The 23,988-nt window shown below is 37.7% G+C and overlaps 1 protein-coding gene across 1 annotated transcript in view; it reads left to right on the top strand.

Moving 5' to 3' along the window:
* The window catches only part of LOC126100594 (ankyrin repeat and SOCS box protein 14-like), a 28,617-nt gene extending 5,856 nt beyond the window's left edge, over positions 1-22,761 (top strand). Inside the window, exons 2-8 of the mRNA XM_049911220.1 lie at positions 4,271-4,543; positions 12,208-12,333; positions 14,529-14,724; positions 15,583-15,826; positions 17,241-17,479; positions 18,024-18,233; positions 21,350-22,761. Coding sequence (XP_049767177.1) covers positions 4,290-4,543; positions 12,208-12,333; positions 14,529-14,724; positions 15,583-15,826; positions 17,241-17,479; positions 18,024-18,233; positions 21,350-21,457 — 1,377 coding nt within the window. The 5' untranslated portion in view covers positions 4,271-4,289 and the 3' untranslated portion in view covers positions 21,458-22,761. The remainder of the gene's footprint in view (positions 1-4,270; positions 4,544-12,207; positions 12,334-14,528; positions 14,725-15,582; positions 15,827-17,240; positions 17,480-18,023; positions 18,234-21,349) is intronic.
* Positions 22,762-23,988: the final 1,227 nt, after the last annotated feature.

Raw genomic sequence — 23,988 nt, forward strand, 5'->3', positions numbered from 1 at the left:
ATACCAACATAAATACACTTCCTTATTCAATTTTATTTGTTTAGGTGAGCGTTTTGAAAATTTTTTCTTGGTTTTCTAGAGCAGACTGAGAGGCTCCTATTGGAGGAGAAATTTCTCCCTGTGGCAATGTTCAGATCACTCAAATGCATTTTGGGTAGTATAAAATTCTATGTCTCACATGTTAAACTTATCAGAAACACATTGTTTGCAAGAGTAGCTTGGGGAAAGTAACAGAGTAGTCCTGGATGTTCCCCTTTTTGGATCAATTATGATGTGTCATGGTTAAGAACTGGTGTACCAGGATATTTAAAACACAATTAAAATAGGTTTATAAACACCTTTGGAAATATAGCTTACTGTTTGCAGTGTTTGGCCAATGGCTTTGCCACAGTGGTAACATTGGTTCCCATTGGATCACCAAAACAAAGCACTGTCAGGTTTGGCTAGCACTTGGATGGACCACCATCCGAGTCTGCCAAGCACTGTTGCAAGCAGGATGCATTCAGATCTTGTGAGGCCAATTGAAGAGCTACTTGACTGAGAAATTGAGAAGTTACTTGACTGATGGGTAGCAGCTCTAGTCATGAAACCTGACAACAGCCAGGAGAGTGGTGCCCCTCTCTGTCTGCATCCAGTGATGCCTATTGGCTGAGGATGGCACGGTTGCTGGTTGGTACTGTTGGGCCTTCCAAGGCCTGTTCTGAAGGAGAGTTGAGAATTGTTTATAGTGTTTTGTCACTTTTGAAATCTATGTGGACCTTTTAATAAGCCATGTGAGTGAGTAGTGATATCTCAGATCTGTATAAGAAATGCATTATGGAGCTCTGAGTCCAACTGGTTATAGGGAGTGTATCAAAAAGAATCATCTGATTTGGCACGTTTATTTTTCTGAAACTAATAAACATATACAATGAGTTTTGTTTTTTGATGAATGAGAAATTTAAAAAAAATTTCATTTCTTTTCATAGGTGTTCAACATGCCCCCCTTGTGATGCACGGCATTTGTCAATGCGGTATTCAGCATATATCAATGCGGTATTCAAATTGTTCCCACACTGCAGTGAGCATGTCTTGATTTACAGCTCCCACAGCTTCTGTTATGTGATGTCTCAGTTCATTCATGTTGTTGGTAATGGATGCACATAAACAGAGTCTTTTATAAACACCCACAAGAAATAATGACATACAGTCAGGTCCAGTGACCTTGGAGACTGTAATGTACGGCTGAATCATTTGGGCCAGTGCGACCAATCCATCATTCAATAATCCTCTGATTTAAAAATTCATGCACTGCTGCTACCTAGATGGAACTGTGTAAAACTATAAAGTTTGCTTTTTCCATCAGTATGTTGTTCACACACATATCTCAAATAACATAATAGTTATGATTTTTTTAATTGGGTGATTCTTTTTGATACACACTGTATTATATGTTACATGTATTTGAGAGCTACTCCTGACAATTTTATTTATTTATTTTTAAATTTATTTGATGGATTACTTTAGTCAATGTTTAAAGTCGTCAAAACAGAACTCTCAGGGTAGCCACCACATTGCTGAAACTGGCAATTCATCAGCCTAGATGGATCTACTGGTTCAGTAAGCATTGGCTATTAGCCTTGTCTCTTCACAATAAACAGCATCAATCATCTTACAGCACATCTGTTTCCCACACATTATAAAGTACAGTAATATTGAAAAACATATATCCAAGATACCTTGTAAAAGTATGGTACTTGAGACCATTCAGCTCCAAATGTCAATTACCATAAATACTTCATAATCTCTAGTCCCTGTGTGTATCACACATTTAAATCTTTTAAAAGTAATAGCTGAGGTAATTTGTTATAAAAATAATATCCAAAACCTTCATTGAATGTATAAGATTTGAAATGGTGCCCTCTTCACTGAAGGTTCAACTAAATCAAGCTAAATTTAAAAATTAAAAACTACATAGATCATGTCTTCTGGTGAAGCAATAAAACCTGCCTTTTGTGATGATTCTTTCAACATTTTAGTCGGCATATTGTGGCTGGAAGAAAAGAAAATTGCATATAAATAAATAGTATTTGACACAACTCCGTGCTATGAATCAAATTTTTTGACTGTAATAGTGAAGAAAGTGATGTTTAGTATGTTTCTTTAAGGAAGAAGATTCTACTGCAAGAAGTGTTCAAAGATAATATAATGAGCTTAATAATGAAACTGCAATTCAACCCAGAAGGGTTAACATTAGAAGAAAAAGGTGTATTTGTGAACCACATGTTGTGCATCCAAGTAGCCTTAGAGGCCTCATTGATGTTGAAGAACATTCTCCCATGGATTTACTTGTGCAGGAAGGTTTACAGTACTGCTGCTGTCAGCAGGGTCAGGTTTTCAGGTGTGCAGTCTGCTGTAGGAGTGATTTGAGGCTTTTGTGCTCCATAATCTCAACAAGATAACAATTAAATAACTAATAGAAACACACAGCTGCCACTGCAGCCTGACTAGGTAATGAATTCTGGCAGATGGACTCGAAGAAGGGAAAGGCTAGGGAGAAAAGGGCAGCAAGGGAACTGGAATGAAAAGTGTTCTTACCCTTATGCAGGCAGAGGAAATCACAAGTAGTACACAAAGAAATAGGAGCCATGGTTTGGGGGACATGGGGCAGCAAGATAAACAGGAGGAAGAGGGAGAATAATGAGAGAACCATTTTTTAAAGTGTGTTATCTAAAATCTTAGGTACAACTTTTGCCTTGTTTTTGTGTCTGCCTGCCACTCATCTATATGGTGAGTGGTTATCTATTCTTTTACTGTTGTTTAAAAATTATAAATAGCTGAGTCAAATATGTACTACTATCCTACACTTTGAAAATGTTCAAAATTTACATATTAATCTAATCAAACCTAGGTGTTGTACTGCAAACCACTCACAGAACTGATTCCAGTTCTTACATTTTGAATAGTCTGTTATGCCTGTGATTCTTCAGTTTCTGTCAGCATATTTGTTGGCTGAACAGTCCACAGATGAACTGCCATCCCATAGTGTTCAAAAGGCACAATATTTTGGTGATCAGACATGCCGCCATCTTCAGAAGTGCTGACAAACTGACCTCCTCAAGGTGCACTGCCAACTTATATCCCTTCCTCCCTTGAGTTGTTCTTTATGCAGTCCACTACTAAAATATGCACCAGGGGCTGGTGCATATTATCGACTGATACTACTGGTAGAATCTCATTAAGGTTTGGGAACCAGCATTGTGTCTTATTTGGAAGACACTCAGCAAACACAATATTCTAGTAGCAAAGGCAGACAGAGTACACCCATACCACAGCAACTGGACCACAGACACTGACATAATTGCCTCTACAACTGGTAACACATGCTCTTGGGTACAGACAACATACAGAATATCTCAAAGAGGAAGGGGATTAAAGATGGCCGTGCACCCCCAGGAGGTCAATTCATCAGTGGACCGTTGGTACACCCATGGACTGTTCTGTAAGCTATATATATATATATATATATATATATATATATATATATATATCTTTATTATTCAAGGCAAAATGCAGTCATTTACTCTCTGTAGTCTCGCAGTACATATGTAACTGAGTATTTGGTTGACTCAATTGGTATTACCATGAAAGCTTTTCTTCATTTCCTGGGATCTCGCCTTGCACATAGAAATTATAGGCAGGAATGAGTGGATTTGTTTTTCAGCCCTCATGAATTATCCTAGATATCTTTATTTTAGTTGATGATGAAAGAGATTTATAAAATTCAAACATTTAATCCATTTCTTATTCTTACTCTCCCTGAAAATCTTTCAAACTTTTGCTCCCTCTGTCTGAAATAATTATACATTTCGTCTTGAGAGATCAATTTTGAATCTTTGCACCTGTAAATGTTAGTGTAATGGAAAAAGAAATTTAAAGGAAAAAATGGAAATCTATTTAACCTTCGAATTAATGTGACACAGTATGTCAACGGGAACTAAAATTAGGGCATTAAATATAAAGGAAGACAGAAGCAAAGTCCATATCCCAGAACTGATATATGAAAGTGAAATGAGCTGAGTGAAATTAAATGAAAACACAAGGTGCTAATAACTCAAGGATGATAGATGTGTATATTCCTTATAGACGTACCTTCATTTTCTTACGGATTCGTATTCAGTTTGATTTTCTTTTAGTTCCTGTTTGCTGGAAAACTTATTTTAAATAGTTTTTAGTGTATATTCACAGTTGCCTCTAGCATCATGAGTAATTCAGTTGCTTCACCAAACAGGTAGTGAGCATTTGCAGCAATGAGGACAGAATGCCTTCAGCGCGAGCTGGCAGACAGCATCGTGCGGATGGAACCTCTGGATGAAATACGACTGTTGCTAGCTGGAGGAGCCAAGGCAAATGAGCCAGTTACTGCCCAGGGTCTGCGACCACTGCACTATGCAGTGTGGCAAAGGTATTCTGGAGCTGCTACTCTGTTACTGGTGCGAGGTGGAGATGTCAACGCCCGGGATGAATGTGGTTATTCAGCTCTCCATTTAGCTGCTGAGCATGGGTTAGTATAGGGAAACATCCATTATTATCAGCATTAATAATAAATTCTTTTAGTCTATACCATATGCTGTAAATGTTACACTGATGAGCCAAAACATTATGGCCACTTGCATTATAGCTTGTTTGTCCATCTTTGGAATGAAATATATCACTGATTCTACATATCACAGATCCAATGGTTTGTCGGTAGGTTTGTGGAGATATGAGACATTCAATATACATGCACAGGTTGTGTAATTTGCATAAATAATGGGCTGTTGATTTGCATATGTGGTGGTGGTACCCGACAGTGACCCAAATGAGTCCCATAGGATTTACATCAGGCGAATTCTGTTGGCGAGACATCAAGTTCACTATAATGCTCCTCAAGCCACTGTGGCTCAGAAATGGCTCAGAGACATGGACAGTTACCTACCGGGTGATCAAAAAGTCAGTATAAATTTGAAAACTGAATAAATCACGGAATAGTGTAGATACAGAGGTACAAATTGACACACAAGCTTGGAATGACATGGGGTTTTATTAGAACCAAAAAAATAAAAATGTTCAAAAAGTGTCCGACAGATGGCGCTTCATCTGATCAGAATAGCAATAATTAGCACAACAAAGTAAGACAAAGCAAATATGATGTTCTTTACAGGAAATGCTCAATATGTCCACCATCATTCCTCAACAACAGCTGTAGTCAAGGAATAATGTTGTGAACGGCACTGTAAAGCATGTCCAGAGTTATGGTGAGGCATTGGCGTCGAATGTTGTCTTTCAGCATCCCTAGAGATGTCGGTCGATCATGATACACTTGCGACTTCAGGTAACCCCAAAGCCAACAATCACACGGACTGAGGTCTGGGGACCTGGGAGGCCAAGCATGACAAAAGTGGCGGCTGAGCACATGATCATCACCAAATGACGCACACAAGATATCTTTCACGTGTCTAGCAATATGGGGTGGTTCTAATAAAACCCCATGTCATTCCAAGCATGTGTGTTAATTTTTACCTCTCTATCTACATTATTCCATGGTTTATTAAGTTTTCAAATTTATATTGACTTTTTGATCACCCGGTATACCTCTGAAAGATGATATTGCCGTTGGGAAAGACATCGAGTGTGAAGGGGCGCATGTGGTTCACAGCTGTCAGTGTGTCTTCAGTTATTAGAACAGGTCAAACACATGTGCAGGAGAATGTCTCCAATAGCATAATACTCCTCCCATCAGCCTGCATCCATGGCACCCTGCAAGTTTTGAGCTGCTGTTCAGCTCAATGTTGGTATTTGTGGAGATGACCATTGACCAGGTGTAGCAAAAATGTGATTACCCGAAGAGCCAACACATTTCCATTGATCAATGGGCAAATCCCTATGGTTCCATGTCCCCTGCAGTCATAATTTATGTCATTGAGTCAATATGTGAATATGTAGGAGTGATCTACTGCGGAGCTCCATGTTCAACAATGTACAATAAATGGTGTGTTCTGAAACACTTGTGTGTGTGCACCAGCAGAGATGCCACAGATCATCCATCCTACTTTAAGGAGCAGACAAATCTCTGAACCCCACATTCTGTGAAGAGTAGCTGAAGTCCAACCATTTAGTGGCTAGTGCTAGTTGCACTGTCCTACCTCATTCCGTAGATGCTCACAACATTAGCGCGTTTGGTGAGCTCTGCTCTTTTTAAGATACTTATTTGGAGGATCTGCATAATAATAATCTGTCCTTTCTTTAAGTCACTTATCCCAATGTATTTCCCAATTTCCAGTGTATATCTTTGTGTCTGCTCCACTTATACAATTTTGTTACCTGCAATGTCGCCAGGCAGCATCCAACCTCGTGGTGGGCAGTGGCCATAATGTTTTTGCTTATCAGTGTATAACACTAGTTCAGAGGATATATATGCAGGACATCATCTATTCATATGTGTAATTAGTTGTAAATAATCATAAATATAAAGATAAAATAGGGCCAAATGCAGAAAAATGTCTGCCTATTTGAGCAATGAACTACAAAAAACCGATAGTCTTCAGTTTTTGCCTCTGAAGATAGATCACAACCACAGATTTATTGTTTCATCTTAATTTGGATACATTTGCTGCATACAGTATTACAGACATATACAATCTAAAAGAGAAGAAATCAATTTATTGACCATGTTTCCATTATAAATGGATTGTCCAATCAATGAAGGAAAATTAGGGGAAAAAAATTCATGTAATCACAAATTTTTGTACAGTGATAGGGGAGTGCCATGAACAACATACTCGAAGTCCCCACCTGTGATGTGTGAACATTTGGATGGGCTTTGGGTGGTGTGGCTTTTAAAGGTCACTTTCTTATGTTTTCTTGAATAACTGAAAAGCAGCTTCTAGATAAATTTTTCCCTAACATAGAATTTAACTACATGAAACTTCCTACCAAAAAAAATTCTATTGATTTTTTCTCTAGGGGTAATGTTTTCTCTAGGGGTAATGTGTGGTCTCAGCTCTCTGAGACTGCTGATGTGTGTGCAAGTTGCATTTATGTGAGTGTGTGCATGTGTGTATGTGTGTTTACTGCTGACAAAGGCCTTAATGGTCGAAAGCTTTAATTGTGTGAATCTTTTTATTGTGCCTATCGCGACTCAGCATCTCCATTATATGGTGAGCAGCAACTTTCCTTCTCTGGTATTGTTACATTCCATTCTGGATTTTCCATTGTTTGTTTTTTGCATTAGTATTATTAGTAACTCAGTGCACAGTGCAGAAAGTAAATGTGATCTGGGCATGTTCCCACATTGTGTCATCAGTGATTCGTAAGGTGTTCTGCAAATGGTCAATACAACTGTGTGAAACACCCTATAGTTGGCTCTTGTGACTTAGTGGTGTAGGTGGAGTGGGAAATCACCTTCTTGCTCTTCAGTTTGCAGACCTATAAATAAGGAAAGTCATTTATACTTCTACCCTTCACCCCTACCTCCCTCTAACCTGTTAGACGTCCTTAATATGATTCTATTGCACTTAGATGTGATACACACATTCAATATTTGTTCTTAACTCACTCCATTTAACAGTAATCATTAATTTTATACCATCAAAACATTATTTTTAATAATATGTAATTTTATATCCCATGAAACATGGATACTATTAGTCCCAGAGAAAAAATTAATAGGATTCTTTTTTAGGAAATCTAACTTGATTTAAATTTGTACTGAGTTTCCCTATTTGGCCTTTTTTGATCTTTGATGAATGGTTTAGGGTTGCAGAATCATTTCTAGAGGAAAGCAGGCATTCAGGGACAATAAACGGTTTAGTCACATTAATGTGAGCATCACACTATGTTTGACGTCAACATGCAATAACCACGCACAGATGTCTGGTGACGGCACTAGCAGTGTAGGTTATACAATGTATGTCAGGGGGTTTCAGAAAACAGTGCCATTCTTGAAATGTGTCACGGAGTAATTTATCTGATGTACAAGAGGTCTTGATCATAGGCTTTCAGGGCAAGGCTGGAAGAATTTCCAAAACAGCTGTGTTTGTAAACTGTTTGTGTACAGTCATACACTGTGCATGGCAAAATGGCACTATTCAAAACATACTGAGGCAACTGTGCTGCAACATGAGCCATAAATGACAGGCATGAATGATGGCTGCAGACATGTGTATGGGCGAACAGACATTCAACTGTCGAGCAACTGCCCACCAAGATGAACCTAGAGGCTACCAACAGTGTTTCCTTAGTGGCCATTCAGCAAATGTTGCTGTGTATGGGCCTCTGCAGCAGCTGCCTAGTTCATGCACCCATGTTGAGTGCTATTTATCAGTGACAAAGGCTGGACTGTGCATGCCACTATTGCAACTGGACATCCAGTGAGAGGCAACAGGTAACCTTTTCAGATGAATCATGTTTCATGGTTTATCAGGCAGATCGTCAGAGGCATGTATGGTGTGAAACATCTGAAAGCAAACACCCTGCAACAGTTGGTGGAAGGGTCCAGGCCGGAGTAGGGAGTGATATGATCAGGAGTGATCTCATCATTCTGGAAGGCACAATGGATCAAAGGAAGTATGCATCTACCCGTGGGGTCTATGTCCCCCCCTATATGCAGGTTTTTTCCCTTGGTGTGATGGCATCTACCAACAGGACGATGCAACGTGTCGCACAGCCTGCAGTGTACATACGTGGTTTGAAGAGCATGAAAATGAGTTTACTGTACTACACTGGCTACCAGACTCCCTATACTTAAACCTAATTGAGAATCTGTGGTACCACCTCAATTAAGCTGTACATAATATGGATCCTCAACTCAGAAACTTAGCACAACTGGCCATGGCACTAAAGTCAGCTTGGTTCCACATCCCTGTCAGTATCTCCCAGAACCTCATTGGCTCTCTTCCTGCACATCTCACAGTGGTATGTGCTACAAAGGTTGGTTATTCAGACTTTTGACAGGTGGTCACATACTGTGATTGTACAGAGTATATCTGAATACAAAAGAATGTTTTAAGAATTGTATGTGGTGTTATTTGTGGAACATCCTGTAGAGACATCGCAAAAAATGTGGTATTTTGACAGTTGTTTCGCTATACATGTATTCATTGATGTTCTGTGGTCTTATCAACATTTCTTTTGTCTCAAAAAATAATTAAAAGCGTGAGTGTATATTAGGATAAAAATAACTTCTTACAAAGACTAAGTGTTTTATGTTAGAACATATCAAGAATCAAGAATTTTATTCACTGTAGATCATTTTACAATGATATTGGCTTCGTCATACAAGATGTACTAGTACATACAGAATAATAAAATAAACTTCTGTCAATACATATAGAATACATTTGAAGCATGGCAGTGTACCAAATTACAAAGGATAGCTTTTAAAAGTTAACGCAACAAGCTATCTTATAATCTAATATAATATGGTGTTTTATTGTTTATAGTATAAACTTTGTAATTACACATGATTAACCACAGCACAAAATAATATGTTTAACTACAGACAACTTTTAAATGCTTATATTCTCCTCAGGCATCTCAAAGAATTCTTTAATGTCATAGAATGGATGATCTGACAGCCAGCTGTACCACTTAATTTTAAAAGAATTTGTATCTGTAGACTGAACATGAACTGGCAGTTTATTGAACATTTTGAGTGGGTTAACTTTGTGGGAATTTCCTGTTCTCGCTAATCTGTGGCGCGGTATGTCTAAATTACCATTAGCCCTGGTGTTGTGTTTGTGTATTTCCCTTCTGGCAATAAATTCTGAAATATTATTTTTCATATAGAGTACAGACACATAGATGTATAGATTTATAATTGTAAGTATTCTGAGTCTGGAAAAAAGAGGACGACAGTGCTCCCTATGACCTCTTTTACATATTATACGTATGACTTCTTTTTGTAATTTCAATACATTTTTGATGTGAGGGAGTGCCCCCATATAATCAGACCATATGAAATATGTGACTGGAATAGCCCAAAGTATGTCACCCTGAGGTACCTCCCTTAGTTTCAAGAGAAGGTATGCCACCCGAGATATATTTTCACATACATGATTGACATGTTCCTCCCAAAATAGTTTTGAGTCAGTGTGAATACCTAAGAGTTGTACCAACTTATTGCCTACTTCATTTGATGTTCCCATTAGAAGTTGTTGTGTTTTGTCAGGGTTGCATAGGAGCTTATTGGCTGCAAACCAGTCCAGGGCCTTATCTAGTGTTTCTTTTGTTAGGTTATTCAGATCTGAAATGTTCTGATGTGTGGTAAGTAGTGTTGTATCATCAGCATAACACACAACAGGGTGAGCTATATTTTTAGGTAAATCATTAATAGTGACAATGAAGAAGAAGGGTCCAAGGATAGACCCTTGTGGTACACCTGTGCTGATTTCCATGATGGAAGAATTTAAATTTCTGACTGAAACGAATTGTTTTCGGTTACTTAAATAGGAATTTATCACAGATAAAGTGCTCCCTCTCACCCCATAAAACTCTAGTTTCCCCAGTAGTATGTCAACAGGAATGCAATCGAAAGCTTTGCTTAGGTCACATAATACCAGTGATACCATGTTATTATTTTCAAAAACTGTTAAAGAAGCCACATTCTGGGATATATATGTATTCAACAACCTGCTAAAGCATGTTACACGTCTTGTAGTTTTATGTATAGGGCTGTTTTTAAAGCATCTGTGTTTTGTGTTTTCCATTTAAATGAACAAACTGGAATATCATAAATAATTTTTTTCTAATGTAAGTTCATTAAACATTGGAGAAGGCTTATAAACAGTTTGCTCATTCATTTTCAACGGTTTGTATATGAGTGACTGAAATCAGAGACGAATTTACTGAGAAGTTGATTCATGTTAGGGACATCCCAAAACAGCAACCATATATGAAAATGCAAGGGAAGTGCAAGGTATAGTATCGGATAATGAGCAACTTAATGTGCAAATAGATGATGCCACAGGCATATTAGATGAAAGAGTGTGACACTTTTTACCTGGAGAGTTAACCATTGGATAGTTTTGTACAAGGTGTCATATTTGTTGAATGCTGGTCGAAATTAAATACATAAGTGGATTTTTCAGCATTCCAACTGAATTTCTACACCAATTTTATTACTGTGGTATTAATTTATACCGGAAATGAAACAGAAATTGAAGTAGTGGATGAAACCCCGTGAGCTGTGTGCAAAACGAGATGAAGTCAATTTCATGTGCCAGAGAGGTTAACCAATGCTTTTTGAGATGCAAAAAGGGTTCTTCTGAATGAATGGTGTGTGAAGGATAAAACTATAGCTAGTTAATGCCACACAAGTTTTCTGGACCAATTGAATGGAAAATATTTGAGAAGAAGCCTGGGTTGCAAAAATTTAATAAGTTAATTTTAAAAAAATAATTTAAATTTTTCACTAAGACCTTGATCTCAACCAAAAATAAGTTTTCACAGTGGGAAAAACTAAGGAATCTGAATTATGAACAGTTGAAACATCTGTCTGGGACACTACTATTGCATATAAAGAAAATTGTGTCTAAAAATGTTATCACAATGAGAAGGATATGGCTGCTGTACATGGGTATTTGCACACCTTCAAGAATCAAAATGCAGGGGTGGAATTTACTTGCTGGAAAAATGTTTGATGATGTGCATGGACCAAGAAGGAGACTTTCAACAAAGAAGTGCACTGTTTACATAATAAACACATTCTTTCGCTGACAGACCAATTATACTTCTTCTCCCCTTCATAAACGCAAATGAAATACTATATTGACACTACAACTTACATAAATGTGTAACACTATAGAAAGAGCAGCCAAAAATTGTTTAATTGTTTGTTAAATAATTTAAAATTAGGAATTTTTATTTTACATTACCATTACTGTCATTGTTGGGAACTAAAGGTAAGATAGGAAAAGTGCCATAATTTCCAAAGATCTGACAGACTGATCAGAATCATCATAAGACATACAGTAAACTAAAAAAGTAGCATCTGCATGCAGTCATTTAGTAATGAGTATACCTGAAGGACAAGTTTCACATTTTGCTGTATGCGTGTTAAAAAACCTGCATGTTAACACTTTTATATAGAGCAAAATTTTCACTGTGGGAATTATATTGACAATGGAATTTTGATGTTTCTTGTACCACTAGCTAGCTGTACACTTACCTCACATTTGTGTCCAATAGATACACAGAACTGGTATCATTACTGCTGCAGCAAGGAGCTCGCGTCGACTACCGTGAGCCTACTGATGATCCTTTCCCACGCACCACTCTCTGCGATGAGCCTCTGCGTCTTGCCATCCGTAACAGGTAGAACTAATATTATATGACCTAAATTAGTCTACAACTAAGTACTGTATTGTATTTTGTAATATAGTGAGAATGTATGAAAGTATATCCATATTAAAATAGTCAATAGCCAATAATCCCTCACCTTTCTCCCAATATTTTGTTTAGTTTCAGTTTGTAATTAATTATAGCTACTTACAAGTTTAAAATTGAATATCCCATTTTTTATTATCATCACCTTTTATATTGTTTTTTTTGCAATAATTATTTTGTAATTTGAAAAAATTACCTATTTGGCCACAAATATTTCTGTTTTTATGGTTGTGTATATTCCAAAACATTTACATAATTAATTTTCAAATAAACGTTGTGCCATGATCTCTTATGTTTTCCCAGTGTTACTGATTAATGGTGTACTTCTGGTTGCTCAGCTGAGCTGTTGTTTCCATATTATGCACTATATTTCAAGGACCAATCCAGCCATATTCTTGAGGTGTTGCAAGTTGTGCCACTATGTGTATGCACTACTTTGACTCCAATCAGACTAGGGAGTTGAACTCACAATCAGTTATAAATAGTGGTGTGAGAGCAACAGTAGTTCACAATCTGGTTGTAATCAGATAGCAAGTGCATATAACAGCACAACTCACAGCACCTTAAGAAGATGACTGGGTTGGTTGTCAAAACATTGTGCATACTTATAAAATGGAAAAAAAAATCAGCTGAACACCCAGAAGTATGCCATCAAGTTTGTGGCAGCTAAATTGGGACTAATTTCTATCTGAGTATTTAGTTATGCAACGTCAATAGTTTGCTGCATTTGCTAAGCACCTTTTGAACCCTGAGCACAGAAAAATCTTTGTACAAATTGTAAAAAAGAAGTTCTCATGAATAATCGTCATGAACATCTGAAGCAATAGAAAGATCTCAAATGTTCATTTCAAAGGCTCCTCTTAAATCATTCATATAAATGGCTACTTCAGTTTTCAATGGAAGTTAGAGAACCTTATGAATAATAGTATGGAAAAATCTGAGAGATATCTCTTAAATTATTAAAGTGTGTCAAATGCTGTAAGGGCACATCAAAATTAAGGGAGCTGCACATTCCACATTGATGTAGCATTCCCTGTGATATGAGACAGCTGGTGAGCACATTTTCATCCCTCCCCAGATGAAAATTCCTTCATTGTGGATATAAAAGTGAATCATATGAATGATCCTGTGTTAATTATTCATCCCAAGGTTCCTGTTGTGATTGACACTAAGTTGCAGTTAGTTTTACGCACTACGTGTTATTTCAAGCAATGTGATTTTTTCAGAAAGATTGTATATGTGAGAAAAGACAGTTATGTTCAAGTTCATTGATGATCCGATGAAGAAGTTAGCATCTGCAAGGGCATATGAATCCTTGCAAGATGGTGCATTCATAAGCCATTTGAGACAAAACCTGTACTCTGATAATGTCAGGCCTTTCAGTCAAAGGGGTTTTGTTCTGCAGATAATTAGCCCAATGTAAGCACTCTTTCTTGCCAGCACCATTGTCAAGAGACCCAGCCATCAGTTGAAGTACTCCTATGTGGCACCTCTGAAATTGGTCATTATGCTGACTGACATTTTAAGAAATGAACAGAGAACAACCAAGAGGGTCATATTCTTAATTCAGACCCCAAAAACGTATATTTTTATAGTGAGCACTTTCATGTGATACAGTTAGGTAAACAAATCAATTAAACTATTGGAAAACATGCTATTTTAAATTATAAAATTCTTTAATTATGGAAGGGCAACATGTTACTTCATTGCCACAGCTGTAAAGGACTGTTTTTACAAAACATAACTATTCTTCGTTGCCAACTGTATTTATCAACAATTGTGAAAGAAGCAGCTTACTTTTTCCCCACTTGGCTGCCACATTTGCTTTTACACTCATTTGGGTGCATGTATCAGATACCAATTATAGAGAACTTCATTTTTATGTACTAAAATGCTATAAACAAAGTCAAAAATATGATAATCATTGTAAGCTGTTTAGCACCAGTTTAATTTATTTTTTGATAAGCTTTAATATTTTATAGTTGTTTTGATGTATTACACACAATTTAATTGTATTCAATAATCTTTCCCCAAAATAAGCATGCACAGCGTTTTTTGTGTTTTCAGTACATATAATGCATAAGCTGACTGATTTCCAGATTTTCATTGTAATGACATTACAGACATGCAGATGTGGCACGGATTTTGCTAGAACATGGAGCTGATCCCAACAAGCGTTACTTTTTTGGTTCTGAGATAAATCTCGTATCACCACTTGATGTTGAATTTATGCAGCTTCTATTGTCTTTTGGTGCTAATCCAGACTCACGGGATCGTGCTGGCCTAACTCCACTTATGAAAGCTGCTCGTTTGCCACAGGTTGGTGTGTATTATATTGTGTTATCACTTTAACATCAATACATCTGTGCTGGAATCATAAACATAGCCCGTGTTTTGTAGTGCATATTGAAGTTTCTGGAAGCACTACTAGAATTATCTGTGCGGAAGGAATGTAGCAATTGAAAGTGGTCTGATGCATGATTACATAAGGAAAACAGAAGAACCTACTTTGATAAAATTGCATACTGGTTCACGTGTTTTGTGGCTGTCCAGGATTTATGATCTTACATAGTCTATCCAAAAAAATAGATGAGCTTGAGAAAAATTATGTTTGAATTAAAATAGTAGTCTTATTTTACTAGAAACATTATTTCCTACGCTGTTATGAAGAATTCAAAGACTCCATATGGTCAGCTAATAAGAAAAATGTGTTGCTGGTGAGACATCGGAGTTTTTAGCATTCTTAATCTGAAAGTGACTCTTAAAACAGAATATCACATAATTTTATTTTGTAGCATGGTTGTTTAATCAAAACTAAATTTCAGAATCAGCTAGCTGTAAATACCATATGCTTATCACTCACTTCTGCATAACAAATATGTTATTGATTTTTAGAGTGTTACTTCAAAGAATAACCTGGAATTCAACTATAAGTTAAAGATTTGAGATTTTATTTTTTGTTCGAAGGAATAAAAGAGTGTTGGATTTTAATGTCTCATTAACACTAAGATCATTGGAGGGAGCTAAGTTTTGTTTCCAAGCTTCTCAAATTAATATTTTTCATTTAAAATATTGACCTTGGGTAAATCCAGAGTTTCACACATTTTATGCTCTAAACTTCACTAATAAAGAAATGAGAGACTGTCACTCAGGAGCAGCATTAACTCTTGCTTCTAGGGAATGGAGTCTGTATTGTTACTCCTGTCATTTGGAGCTAATGTAAATGCAATGACGGATGAACGACATGATTATCGTACAGTTCTCCACTATGCTGTGCTCTCAGGAAATGTGGCTACAGTAAATCTTCTACTGAAACAAGGAGCTCGAGCATCATTTCCTCCAGAGTACCAGAAACCAACTCCTTTGGATCTGGCTATTCTAAGAGGTGATCCAGAGCTTGTCCGAATTCTCCTTGAAGCAGGTAATTATTTTGCTGGACTATGTACAAAGCCTCTAATTTGAATTTTTTAATAAATAATATTCAGAAATGGGTCTTGGGTATTTATGAGTATTAGAATGAATAATATAAACATAGAAGGTTTAGTAATTCAGAAATAACTGGTATGCCAACTTCCTCCAGAAATTTCACTTTATCGTGTATTTTCCTATCCAGTTTCATTATAGAAGTTGTGTCTTCTGTTAATTCAGTATTTTTAATTTTTTATTCTGCTTCCTTGAGGCTCCTCTCTGTTTTGTTTACTTTCATATTTTCCATCAATCTTCTTTGAAAAGGATATTTTTTGTATCACTTTAAATGGCTGCAGAAATCCTGTCTCTCTTATGTCTTTTATGATATACAGTAATAATTTAGATTACGTCTTATTTTTAAAGTATTACTAAAGTGTCCCATACTGTGTGAATTAATAAAGAATGTGTGTGTGACCCATAAATGACTATAATGACATATATTTATTTGATAAGGGTCTGATTCCAATTAATGTTCTGTCAGAAGACTAAAATGTATTGGTAGTATTAAAATACTAGTGTTGTTTATATTTACAGACATTCTTCCTTAGTTGCTGCTACAATGTTTATCTTCTTCTTCTCCTCCTCCTCCTCCTCCTCTTCTGCCTTTTGCAGATTAGGCCTTTCAGCCTGTTCTGGCCTCAGTTGAACAACCAAGTATGCTTCACCTATTTCTATTAGGCATCATCAGGACCTGTAAAAATAAATAAAAGTGATGACATGTTTTTTTATGAGGTATATTTGCTTGTGATTTATCACTGTATTTTTCCTGGTGGCATATTTATGTTCTCCTGCTATTTACATTATTTACTATTATAGGATTGTGGTTTAGCAGTTAATTCTCTGTCTTCTGTTCTTTTGATGTGCACATTCTCTCTTTTGTAAGCACTCAATGAACATCATGTAGTGCTTACACAAGAGACAGTACATGAACAAAAATATTAGTAGACATAAAATTAAATGCTAAAACACACTGTTATGTTTTGTAAATAGTGTAAATAGTAAGATAACCTAAATGTGCTGACAAGAAACATTCCACATTCCACAGTGTAAATAGGAAGACACCCTAAGTGTACTGACAAAAAACTTTAAGCAACTCAACAAAAATATGTTGGTGTGTAGTTAAACAACTATACCTTTTATTCTTCTTGTAGAACACTGATAATGCCTAATGTAACATGGTAAAATATATGTGCTTGAAAACAATAAATATTCAGTTGCTAAACATGAATACTGTAAAATTAATCTTTATCTACATGATAAACACAATCAAAATACTTGCACCTCTTCCTATTTCTAACTGTTCTATGATAGGAGGCATTTTTTCCATTGAATAACATTCTGAATGCAATATTGTCATATCGTTACAGGAGCAGAGGTGAATGCCAGTTCTCCCATAATTGGTTCCCCTCTGCATGTTGCATGTGCGGAAAACATACCACACCGGGAAGAGCTTTTGCGTCTGCTGTTGACAGCAGGTGCAGATCCTAATTTGTTGGTTGAAAGTGATGGTGGGTCAAGTTTAAGGCCTGTGCTGTCTGAATATGTTGCTTCGTCAGAGCATGTGTCTCCTGAGATAGTTGCACTACTGCTCAGATATGGGGCTAAGGTTTGTATTAAAATATATTTGATTATTAATATGATATGTTTCTTTGTATGGTGATACTGCCCTGCTTATGAAGATTTATCCTTCCCAAGATGGCTGATTTCAACAGTTCTTCCATGACTCAAGCTGTCAGGATGCTTTTCTCAACTTCAGCAGCTCTGAACTGCACCAATGAAAAATATTTCTGTTGCAATCTCCAAGACCACAAAATCCCCTTGGCCTGAATCTTCTCTAGCCCCGGTTCTCCTTTGCCTCTGTCCTCTTTCAGGCATCAAACTACTCCTTATCAATTGTCTTCCTCCATTTCAATTCCCCTTGATGCCTTCCAACCTCATTTATTATTTTATTTGTTAGTTTTAATTTACTTTATCCTTCCAGAGATTACTTTCTGTCACCTTTAATTTCCTCCCAAACCTTCTTTTTATATACAAACTCCCCCTGTTACTTCTGGTACATAATCATAACTAACTAACATCAAAGTATTAAATATTTCTTGTGATTATTTGAGGAAAGGATCATGATCAGTATTCTTCTGTTCACAATGCAGGTTGTGATGAAGACACAGTTTCGAGACCCCCATGGAATACTGAACTCTCTACACAACCTGTCCAAATCACCTCCAGGACTGTTCTTTCAACTAGCATCAGCAGCAGAGAGCTTTGATCCATGTATGATAAAGCGATCAGCAGCCCTTACAGAGGAACAAAAAGAATTTCTCATCAGCTTGGCCAGGAGTCCACTCCCACTTCTTAGTCAGGTCAGTAAACAAAAGCAACGTTATTGTACCTTGTACAGAAAACTGTTGGGAAAAAAATTAAAATTAATATGCCTTAGTAATTGAGATAACCACAAGTTCTGCTTAATTTAGAAGTGTGCTGAATACTTGCTTATATTGTGTTATTGTGAAATACTCTTACTGTGAATCATTTTAAATATTTCCAATATTGGTAGGTGTAACCTTGTAAAAGTACGTTGAGATCATACACTCCTGGAAATTGAAATAAGAACACCGTGAATTCATTGTCCCAGGAAGGGGAAACTTTATTGACACATTCCTGGGGTCAGATACATCACATGATCACACTGACAGAACCACAGGCACATAGACACAGGCAACAGAGCATGCACAATGTCGGCACTAGTACAGTGTATATCCACCTTTCGCAGCAATGCAGGCTGCTATTCTCCCATGGAGACGATCGTAGAGATGCTGGATGTAGTCCTGTGGAACGGCTTGCCATGCCATTTCCACCTGGCGCCTCAGTTGGACCAGCGTTCGTGCTGGACGTGCAGACCGCGTGAGACGACGCTTCATCCAGTCCCAAACATGCTCAATGGGGGACAGATCCGGAGATCTTGCTGGCCAGGGTAGTTGACTTACACCTTCTAGAGCACGTTGGGTGGCACGGGATACATGCGGACGTGCATTGTCCTGTTGGAACAGCAAGTTCCCTTGCTGGTCTAGGAATGGTAGAATGATGGGTTCAATGACGGTTTGGATGTACCGTGCACTATTCAGTGTCCCCTCGACGATCACCAGTGGTGTACGGCCAGTGTAGGAGATCGCTCCCCACACCATGATGCCGGGTGTTGGCCCTGTGTGCCTCGGTCGTATGCAGTCCTGATTGTGGCGCTCACCTGCATGGCGCCAAACACGCATACGACCATCATTGGCACCAAGGCAGAAGCGACTCTCATCGCTGAAGACGACACGTCTCCATTCGTCCCTCCATTCACGCCTGTCGCGACACCACTGGAGGCGGGCTGCACGATGTTGGGGCGTGAGCGGAAGACAGCCTAACGGTGTGCGGGACCGTAGCCCAGCTTCATGGAGATGGTTGCGAATGGTCCTCGCCGATACCCCAGGAGCAACAGTGTCCCTAATTTGCTGGGAAGTGGCGGTGCGGTCCCCTACGGCACTGCGTAGGATCCTACGGTCTTGGCGTGCATCCGTGCGTCGCTGCGGTCCAGTCCCAGGTCGACGGGCACGTGCACCTTCCGCCGACCACTGGCGACAACATCGATGTACTGTGGAGACCTCACGCCCCACGTGTTGAGCAGTTCGGCGGTACGTCCACCCGGCCTCCCGCATGCCCACTATACGCCCTCGCTCAAAGTCCGTCAACTGCACATACGGTTCACGTCCACACTGTCGTGGCATGCTACCAGTGTTAAAGACTGCGATGGAGCTCCGTATGCCACGGCAAACTGGCTGACACTGACGGCGGCGGTGCACAAATGCTGCGCAGCTAGCGCCATTCGACGGCCAACACCGCGGTTCCTGGTGTGTCCGCTGTGCCGTGCGTGTGATCATTGCTTGTACAGCCCTCTCGCAGTGTCCGGAGCAAGTATGGTGGGTCTGACACACCAGTGTCAATGTGTTCTTTTTTCCATTTCCAGGAGTGTATATTCAATTTTCTATTGGTACCATGCTTGTTGCACTCACAAGTTGCTGAGCCACAGAAATTATCTGAATGCATGTTTCTCTAGTGTATGTTGGTGACTTGCTCCAAGTGCCATATGTGGTAAAGGTCTTACACAGCATTGCCAGTTGGTAACAACTATTTATTATTACTGTTATTTTTTCCTATATAATCTATCTTCTGTGAGTAATATATACCACTGCTCTTAACAGAGCTATCTGATTAGCCATTTAATGTAACTTAATCATTTCATGCACCAGCCCTCTTGTCATTGGCAGACAAATCACCTCAGTGTCAAATTCTCTGAAATGACTGGTACAGTCATTCTCTACAATTGCTTGCCAAGCATTCTGCTCAGTGAATGTTACTCGTTATGATGTTAAACACAGGTAAAAGCCCCTTCATTGTAGCCTGAGATGTAGTTTTTACTTATTCTCACAATGCTCCAATGCTGTTGCTCAGTATTCTCATATGGATGAGCTATACTAACACTAATTTTTATGATAGCAAATGGATCAACCTTATTCACTGAACCAGTATAAAAAAATGCAGATTACTAGGGAAGTGAGTGCCCTCATGAGAGGATATTATGCAGTAGCCAGCTGGAGCCCGCCATTCCAATTGATGTGGTCTTTCAAAAGTCATATTTTCCATGATTCCCAAATGATCAAGTCTCAAAAGTTGGATATATAGGCCACAATTTTCTGTTTGTCATTTTCCGTTAAATGACTTGTGAGAATACAATATTCCACAATAGTGGATTTACTGGATTGAAAGAGGTGAGTATGCTGCAGGTTCATAACACACTGCTGAACTGTGTATTTGGTTCACCCTACATAAGACTTGACAAGGCCATGTGAAATCCTGTAAACTTCTGTGTCACGTTGTAAAAAACCATCTCTTGCTGAATCACCAAGCACCAGTGTTTTAGTTGGAGGATAAAGGATTATTTCAAATTGTTTCCTCATAAGTGTACTTATTTTACTGGAAACATACCCTATGTATGACAAGGAATCTGCCATCTCGTGGTCCCCATCTTCGTTCTTTTTCTATCATGTATACAGCTGTAGTATTCTCCCTATTTGATAAAAGTATATCAGTTTTCCTTTAATAAAATTCAGACATGGCACATCTCTGCTTGCAGGCTGTTTGTTACATTCACATTTTGTGTTAAAATTGACATTCATTGCATACAATTCGACTGGGGAAGGATTGAGATGTAAATGTAATTAAATCAGACTGATATTAATTTTGTTTCCATACTTTTGGGGATACTTAAGCTGAATCATTTTGCCAGTAATGTAAATTTGTTTGAAAAACTGCCAAAAATTCACGTCCAGTTTGGCCAGTGCACCAGACCAATAGTAATTAGCCTGGCACACAAAGAGATAATGAATTTTTTTTTTAAATCCTGAATGAATATCATATTATGAAATGATTTTGGTTGCAGGCACGACTGTTTCTAAGGAGATGGCTGGGGAAAAGGCTGCCAGAGGTCGTACCGCAACTTCCACTGCCAAGTGTGCTTGTCGGCTACCTGTTGTATGAGTGGCCTTAATACCACAAATGCAACTCAGGTGGCCTCCAGGATGTACATTCAAGCTACTCAGCCTGTGATCAAAATATGTTTTTTCTACTGTATTTGTACTTTAGCAGCTGATTGTTTTATATCCAAGAAAATTTGTAGATTCTATATAGTGTTTCTTAAAGAAAAAACATTTTTTACTATTCATCACTATAGATGTGTGAACCACACTAAGGCAAAAGCTTCCTTAGTTCAGAATAGTTTTCAATGGCAAGCAAAAATAATGTAATCTGCAAATGTAATATGAATTACCATGAGAAAGTATGTAATGCCTTTAGGCCTGGCACTAGGATTGATAAGGCTCAGAGCACATATAAGTGAGTGGTGCCCAAATTTATTTCATTGTAAATAAACATTTAATCTGCTTAACAGTTTGTGATGTGAGCACATACAGGAAGTTAAATATGAAATTGTCCTTTCACTTGAATTCTTTTCTACTATAAATCTCTCTTTAACTTCTTTTTAATCATCTGTCTCTCATTTCTTCCACTTTACCATTATCCCTTATCTTTAATATTCTTCTTTCTTTAAATTATGTACAATAGGGCACCACATAACACTTATAGAGTATAGAAAAAAACAATGAGACAGAAAATAAAAACATCGATTGAACTGTGCTTGTGCCTATCCTGAATGCATCATGTGAGGTTGATCACATAATATAAGTTTCATCTTGCAAGGAATTGCATGCAATTTAGGCAGAAAACATTTTCAATATGAGCATTGTGATAACTGCATGTTTATGAAGAAAGAGAAATTATTTGTTGTTATGTTGGTGGTTATTGGTATTTTTGTGACTTAAAATTATTTCTAAATCTTTGATTAAAACACATTCTACACATGTTTACAGTGCCACAAGTGTGCTCTTAAGAAAAGAATTACCAGTTTCTTCTTATACTTCTCAAATATCATTCATTATGAGCAGATGCTTATAAGTATACAATTATTTGAAGAGATGTCTCCAGCTGTTGATAAAATAATTGTATCTGCACATTTCTGGAGATTTATATGTATACCAATCTGTTGGTTATCTCTGCATATGGAGGTAGATACTGAAAAATGACTGAAGTAATTGTTGATTATTGTGATTATTTTTGTAGGTTTTAGAATTGTATATTTTTATACCTTTGCTATGGTGTTGAGATATGATGCAAAATATATCAGTCACTAGGCTTGTTAAGTAATCTCTTTGTGTCACATTGTTCAAACAACATGCAGTATTTCTGAAGTATTACAACCTTTTATCTAAAGCTTAAAATAAATTTATTATGATGAAACATTTTGTCTTTTTTCAAAAGAAAGTCAATTCCAGATTCCCTAATCCTGCACCTCCTAACAGACTTTCAGCAGCAACTAAGAATACCAATGCACAAGACAACATTGACAAGTTTGTCTAACAACTACAGAAAAAAATAGTGTATTTAATTGTGAAATTATGGAAGACTCACAGTTCTCTGTGTATTTGTCTTACTTGGCAACAATTACACAGTGCATCATTGAGCTTGAAGCTGTTGCACCTTGTAAAAAATTTCATGGGTGGGATCACATGAGTGCTTTGTTTTAGGACAATGGAGAAAACCTGATTAACCCATATCTGTAGTGGCTGGGGGGAAAAGGGGGGGGGGGGGGGTCAGAACTGGAACTGATCTGCAAAACAAGTGAACAGACAGAAAAGTCAGGAACATTATTTGTTACAATACTTCTCTCATAATGCTTTACGGATACCACAAACAAAATAATAGCAGATAATGTAAGTTTTACAGAAGACATACTGATTCATACAAAATATGGTTCACATCAGAGAACAAGGACTGACAGGGCACACAATTAAATTTTTTAAATTACTAGCCATGCTATCTCTTCCTATGGTTATTCTGTTCAAAGTATGCCAAAGAGGCGGTTGGGGGGGGGGGGGTCTTCTTCTAACCTATTTGCATTCTACTTCCAATTTTGTGTTGTGTGAGAAAACTTCCTAACTGAACTCCACTCTTCACATCCAAACAACCAGAAATTCCCTTGTTTTGTGAGAAGCAACTAATTTTTCCATCATATGATCATATTAGCTGCTTTCTCACATCTTAAAGATTCATATACATTCACATTTTATATGACAATATGTTTTCTTGGCATCCAAAACGCCAAGTTAAATTTTCTCTCAATGCTTGTCATTGAGCATTTTTACAGCAGAATGGTTTGAGAACCACTCCAAAGGTAAGAAAGTGCTCTGTATGCCCCACTTCCTATCTCAATCTTTCCTTCCAAATCATCTGGTATCTGTCCCATTGAGCAAATGTGGGATGTCATTGAGCAATATGCGAAGTCTGACATTGTTCGGGTGCCTATAGATCAGAATATCTCCTCGTTGCCATGGACATCTTGTGGAAACCAAGATGATGCACCACCAGTGTGATTGGACTGAAAGTCATGCTACTAAGTAGGGGTCTCTGATTTAGTTCCTCGTAAGAATATGTTTTATAAGTACCACAACCAGAAACCTTTACCCA

This window comes from Schistocerca cancellata, chromosome 9 (genome assembly GCF_023864275.1).
Source record: "Schistocerca cancellata isolate TAMUIC-IGC-003103 chromosome 9, iqSchCanc2.1, whole genome shotgun sequence".
Lineage (NCBI taxonomy): Eukaryota > Metazoa > Arthropoda > Insecta > Orthoptera > Acrididae > Schistocerca > Schistocerca cancellata.